Raw genomic sequence first — 5,888 nt, 5'->3', positions numbered from 1 at the left:
ATTTTGAAAGTGCTTATGTTATTCACAAATCCCTAAAATTATTTACACTCAGCTTACTCCTACTTGCAAAAGGCCTAATTGGTGTGTGAAACATGAGTTATGGTAAACCTCCATTGTTTTAAAAGAAAATAATATATTTTAATTAGATAATTTCAATAAACATTATTTTATAATTTTAATAGTTTGAATTAAGGAAAAAAATATTATATATATATTACTGACTTGCGCATGTTTAAACTATAGTCAAAACTATAATTCTACGAACACTAAATAATTGCCCGAAGTGGGTAGGACCCAAAGAACCATTGTGGGGTCCGCCAGCCTCCCGAGTATTATTTTAAGTAGTATCTGGCAACAGACAATAGTCATCTCCTAATAGGGGATGAGTCGTCGACCATCGAGATTCTGTACGGCCTTCAAAATGACCAGTCAGCCTTCAACTTAACACGTTGCTTCGCTTTAGTCGACGCCTAGCATGGAGGTACACAAGATAGCTTCGGCGACTCAACCTTCATCCAGCTACGTGTTCAAATGGCGTATGAGGTCGGAGAGTCCCCGTGGTCAGCTTCAGTCACAGCCGGGCAACTTTTGACAGTGTCTATATTTTGATGAGGTGGAATGCTCGTTGCGCCACCGGATAAGAACGAATTAACGAAAATACTAACGGATAACGTTCAAACGGTGTTGTAGCATAATGCCTCAATAACATCAGTTGTTGTTAATAACCTTTTCACTTATAGCAGTTGGTAGAGCGGAGAGACGTGTTTTCGATGTGTTTTGGATAAGGATTAGATAGATATCTTTATAATTATAGCGGATTTTAAGAATATTTTGAAATTTAGGTAAAATTATTATTATTATAATTTTTTTTTTAATATAAGTATTCGAAGAAATTTGATCTCTTTCATTTTTTAAATAGATAATGACTTCGAACTCCAACTTTATTATTGAAAATTTAATATAACTACTTCTTACTCCAATTTTATTATTGAGAATGAATAATCCTTAGATTAAGATTCTCCTAATAATTGCTATATCAATAATGGCGGTGCATTTCACTAATCAAAACAGTTTTCTTTTTTACTGGGAATGTTGCTTAACCTTATCCTTTCAAGTTATTGAGGCACGTTGGGGCACGTTTCATGCGTTGATTTTGTGAGATCTCATTCCCTTACCCAGTCGTTTTCTCGGGCCTCTTATCCACAGCCAGCGTGTTGTCATTTTTCAAGTCCGGGTTTGGGATCGTCATATATGAATCGGTGTCTTCTTCTGTTATTCCCCACTTGTGGTTTGGTTACCTTTACAACATTTGCGTCTATCTCTGCTCTGTGTTTTTAACTGGATTTTGGTACACCCATTCCTCTATCTGCACATTTAGATTGTACTATTTTGCACCTGGAATTGTTTGTGGATCATTGTTAGAAATCATGGCTGCCGCTGTTGAAAGGGTTATGGGTACCCAGGCGAATTCTTTCTTGAGAGGCAAAAATAGAGAGAAGAATTTGGTAGGCAGGAGGAATGTAACTGTAATGGCCTCTGTTGCTTTCCCTGGGATGAAAGAGGAATATGAGACTCTGAGATTGAGTCCTGGGGCTGCTGGGAAAGATGTCAAGAGTGCCTTTCGGCGCCTTGCTTTGCAGGTACTTGGAAATGCCCACTTGAATATTGAAACTATATCCCCTACCTTGAACTAATGAATTTTCCAGGTCTGAAAAGAGCATGCTGCAGGTCACACATATAAATTTGACATGCGAGGCTGTAAAATCAGAGAGCTCGGCTAGGAATTTTCAAGAATTATTGGTTACGGTTTTGTTTAAAAAATCAGAGAATATGTAGATTTTGGAAATATTTTAAAATTTTATAGATATGAATTACTTAAAACAAAATTGACCAACTCAAAACAAAATTGATTATATATATATATATATATATATATATATTAAAATATAATTTTGAAATATTTCCCCAATCTACTATCAAGTTAAATTCAACTTAAAAAATTATAGTCCGTATTCTTTATACATAAAGTCATATTGCACTTCTCTGTTCTTTTGGCTTTGTTCTCAGAAATGTTTTTTTGTTTGGTCTCTTTATCCTCTAATTTGGAAATATATAACTTTTTTTTTTCATAGGAAGAAGCTCTGTTTTTTTATGCTGAAAAAAAAAGTTATGTTGTACTCGTGTTAATATGATCTGGTTACAGTATCATCCTGATGTTTGCAAAGGAAAGGACTGCGGGGTTGAGTTTCAGAAGATAAATCAGGCTTATGAGGTAACTTTTCCGTCCATGAACAACTTCTTTTTATATATTTTTTCAGTTTTCATGACATTAATCCTATGCATGCCCATGTTCCTGATTGCTGTTACTTTTGTGATAAATGTGCAGACTATAATGTCTAGTTTGACACAAGCAAAACAGCAAAATTATCCTGACGATTACTACATGGATGGCCTGATGGGAATCAATAACGATCCTTACGACCAGTGGGAAGAATGGATGGGATGGGAAGGAGCTGGAACCCTTGATTATGCTTCTCATATTAACATCTATGCATGATTAAACCTTTTCTCATACATATTCATGTCACTTCGCCTTGTAAATAGTTAGCCCTCTCCATGACCACTTCTACCTCTGAAACTCTTATACGTAAAGCTTCTTCATTCATCTCTCTAAATTTAGCTTACTCTTTTACTTGTATTATAGATTTTATTTCTATTGCCACAGCTTCTGCTTCACAAGCAGCTTCTTGATTGATTCAGATAAGCAACAGCTTTTTGAGATGTCTCAATCTTGAGGACTCATTTGCTTTGCTCAGGGGTTCTGATCTTGTACATATGTTCTATTTATTTGAATCTCTCATCTACGGGTAGATACCTTTCCATCTCTCCATCATGCCAGTGTTATAAGGATCTGCTCTTAAATCAAGAGCTAATATTCTTGTAATTGCAATGCTATTCCATGAATGGAGACCATTTCTTTGACCCAGAGATATTGTTGTCATTGAATCTCTCTCCAACATGCCAGTGTTATGAGGATATGCTCTTAAATGAAGAGTTAAATATTCTTTCTGTAATTGCAATGCTATTCCATGAATGGAAACCATTTCTTTGACCCAGAGATATTGTTGTCATTGAGTTTTTCCCTAATGGACTTATGTATATCACACTTAGCATAAAATTATTCAAACAAGATAATAAATATTGACAAGTTTTACTTTTATTTCAAAGGATCAAAATATATTATATGAATGTTGATTTTAGAATGTTTTCATCATGAACCAGACATAAGCAATCTCAATTGCTTTGTATTACTGGTTTCAGAAAATTTTATTGGTACAATGTTAGGCAGTTCCCAAGAATTTATGCTTTGTAGGTTAATTGTAAGGCCGTTGAGTGGGTCATGGATGCCCAGATTTTGCTACAAGAGAGTTCTAAAGTGCTAAACATCAGAAAAGTTGAAAAGGCAAAAGCAAGTGAGCTAGTTGGCCGAGTCACAAATGTAGGGGAAGAGTGAGGGGAAGAGTGAATAGCAATGGGAAGGCTTTCAGGTGTTTTAAATGGAGTTTAGCCTTTTTTTTAAGACCAAGGTTTAAAATCTTCTGATTTGTGTTACAATAGGAATTTACTTATTGTATTTTCTGGTTTGCATGAAATTTATTTCATGCACATTTTTTATATGAATGAAAAATGCTATGAAGTATATAATTTTTATTTTTATTTTTTTTTGAGTTATAAAGAGTGTTTAAATTTTTGTTAATTGGGTTTATGTAAGGTGGTTGAGAAGAATGATTGTGACTCTTTTAGATTCAATTCTAACAAATGATTTGATAAACTTTGATATATATTACTCGTATAAAATAATGGATATTTACCAGTGTAAAAAATGGTGTTTAATTTTTGAAAAAAAAATGTTGTATCTCAAATTTAGCAGAGTTGAAAACCTTACTCTACTCTCCCACCTAGAGGTAAGAGTAAGATATTCTTCAAATTTTAGCAGGGTTGAAAACCTTACTCTACTCTCCCATCTAGAGGTAAGAGTAAGATATTCTTCAAGGCTCAAGGCAATTTTTCCCTGTGTAACCAAGCATCCTACTCTCTAGCCTATAGGTATGGATAAGATATTCTTTAACAAGGCTTTGAGCCATTACAACAATATACTCTAACTTAGCATATGATATCATTGGTGAGAATTGAATATGGGTGGTGAGGATACCAATCATTCCTCCAACCACCAAAATAAACCTAATTAAAGATAAAATTGAAATCTTTTATATAACAGAACAAAAAAATTAGAAAATTTGAATTTCTTTATTAGTTAAATTAGAATCTAGGTAAGAATAACTAAACCTGTCTTTTTGAGAAGGAAAAAGTACATGAAAGTTTGTCAAAATATTTAATAAATTTTAGTAAAGTTGTAACCCTATCATTTATTTAAAACAATAGAAGTGTACGGTAGAAGTGTTTTAGTTTTCAATGAAGCTGTAACCTATTCTTTATTTAAAATAGTAGATATTTTTTTTTACCTATTCTTTATTTAAAATAGTAGAGAATTTTGTTAGTCTTCAATAAAGTTGTAGCATATTCTTTATTTAAAATAGTACAATTATTTTTAGTCTCAATTTCAATCAAGTTATAACCTACCCTTTATTTCAAATAGAAGAAATTTTTGAAGTTTGTGATGGTATGGAGTAATTTTATTATTATTATTATTAGTATTATTTTTTTATGGTATGAAATAAAAAATGAAGATGATTAGTGTAAGGGAAAGACAAGAGAGTATGAAAGTTTGTTTAAGTATTTATTAAATATTTGAAATTATTTTATAATAAAAATATAGAGATATTATAATAAAGTAAAATACAAAGATATTTTAATAAAGTAAAATATAGTTTGAGTGGGCCTAATTGTTAAGAGCATGTGTTTTGAATCCTCCTAAGAGGTCACAGGAGCGGGTAGAGTATGTATGTCTTCGTAGGCTTAGCAGTGAAATCGTTGCGTGAAGGTGGGTCCCTTGTCCCACAAACAAGGGGGTCTCATGCACCAATTTGGTGTTTGACTTCGCCGTGACCTTAAAATTGGATAATAATAATAATAATAATATAGAATAAATGGGTAGGTTTTCACAGTTGGAGATCATATTGTTGATAGACTTTATTGTGTGTAGATTAGTGAAATCGTCGCGTGAAGGTGGGTCCCTTGTCCCATAAACAAGGGGGTCTCATGCACCAATTTGGTGTTTGACTTGGCAGTGACCTTAAAATTGGATAATAATAATAATAATATAGAATAAATGGGTAGGTTTTCACAGTTGGAGATCATATTGTTGATAGACTTTATTGTGTGAAGATTATGAGAAACTTCGAGATCTACATAGTGGTTCTAGAAAAAGTCTCATCAACAATAAGAATGTTTAATACTTAAGAATATTATCTAAAGTGATAATTTTAAACATTCTTATTTTTGTAACTTTTTAAGGTTAGTGAAATTGTAATATTTATTGTTGAAGTTTCATTTTTGAATGTATAAATGGATTTAACCCCTTGAAAATCTTCTATATCACTTGAATTATGCAATTTCAACAACTAATATCTCAATTTTAGCAATTCTTTTAATTTTTTCACCCCAATTTGAAGAAAATTGGTTGGAAAAATGTACACTCAAAAGGATAAAAAAGTAGAACAACTACTATAAAAAGTAGTAATTTTTTTAAAGTTTTTTTTATACAAAATGAATGTTGCATTTTAATTATGTTTATCTTTTTTACTTGATTTATCAACTTTCTAAGCTAAGTCATTTATTGTCCCCACTTCTTGGTATCTCAAAATCTATACCATTTCATCTTGGTTTAGGTAGACAGTGTCCCCATTATCCTCTTGGTTTAAGAGAGG

The 5,888-nt window shown here is 32.4% G+C and overlaps 1 protein-coding gene across 1 annotated transcript; it reads left to right on the top strand.

Moving 5' to 3' along the window:
* Positions 1 to 1,236: 1,236 nt before the first annotated feature.
* LOC149220806 (chaperone protein dnaJ 8, chloroplastic-like) lies at positions 1,237 to 3,120 on the top strand. The gene is made up of 3 exons (XM_089384915.1): positions 1,237 to 1,640; positions 2,204 to 2,272; positions 2,387 to 3,120. The coding sequence occupies exons 1-3, from the start codon at positions 1,428 to 1,430 to the stop codon at positions 2,555 to 2,557; spliced, it is 453 nt and encodes a 150-aa protein (XP_089241041.1). The 5' UTR covers positions 1,237 to 1,427; the 3' UTR covers positions 2,558 to 3,120.
* Positions 3,121 to 5,888: the final 2,768 nt, after the last annotated feature.

The sequence above is a fragment of the Pinus tabuliformis genome, chromosome Q (assembly GCF_031772625.1).
Source record: "Pinus tabuliformis cultivar Carrire ecotype Pingquan chromosome Q, CPIR1, whole genome shotgun sequence".
Taxonomy (NCBI): domain Eukaryota; kingdom Viridiplantae; phylum Streptophyta; class Pinopsida; order Pinales; family Pinaceae; genus Pinus; species Pinus tabuliformis.
The sequence above is the reverse complement of the archived record's forward strand: the minus strand, read 5'-3'. Positions and strand labels throughout refer to the sequence as shown.

Excerpts from the sequence above, each read along its gene's own strand:
- LOC149220806 (XM_089384915.1), top strand. The coding sequence starts at position 1,428 with ATGGCTGCCGCTGTTGAAAGGGTTATGGGTACCCAGGCGAATTCTTTC. Across the intron at positions 1,641-2,203 it reads TTCGGCGCCTTGCTTTGCAG|TATCATCCTGATGTTTGCAA; the intron begins GTACTTGGAAAT and ends ATCTGGTTACAG. Across the intron at positions 2,273-2,386 it reads AGATAAATCAGGCTTATGAG|ACTATAATGTCTAGTTTGAC; the intron begins GTAACTTTTCCG and ends ATAAATGTGCAG.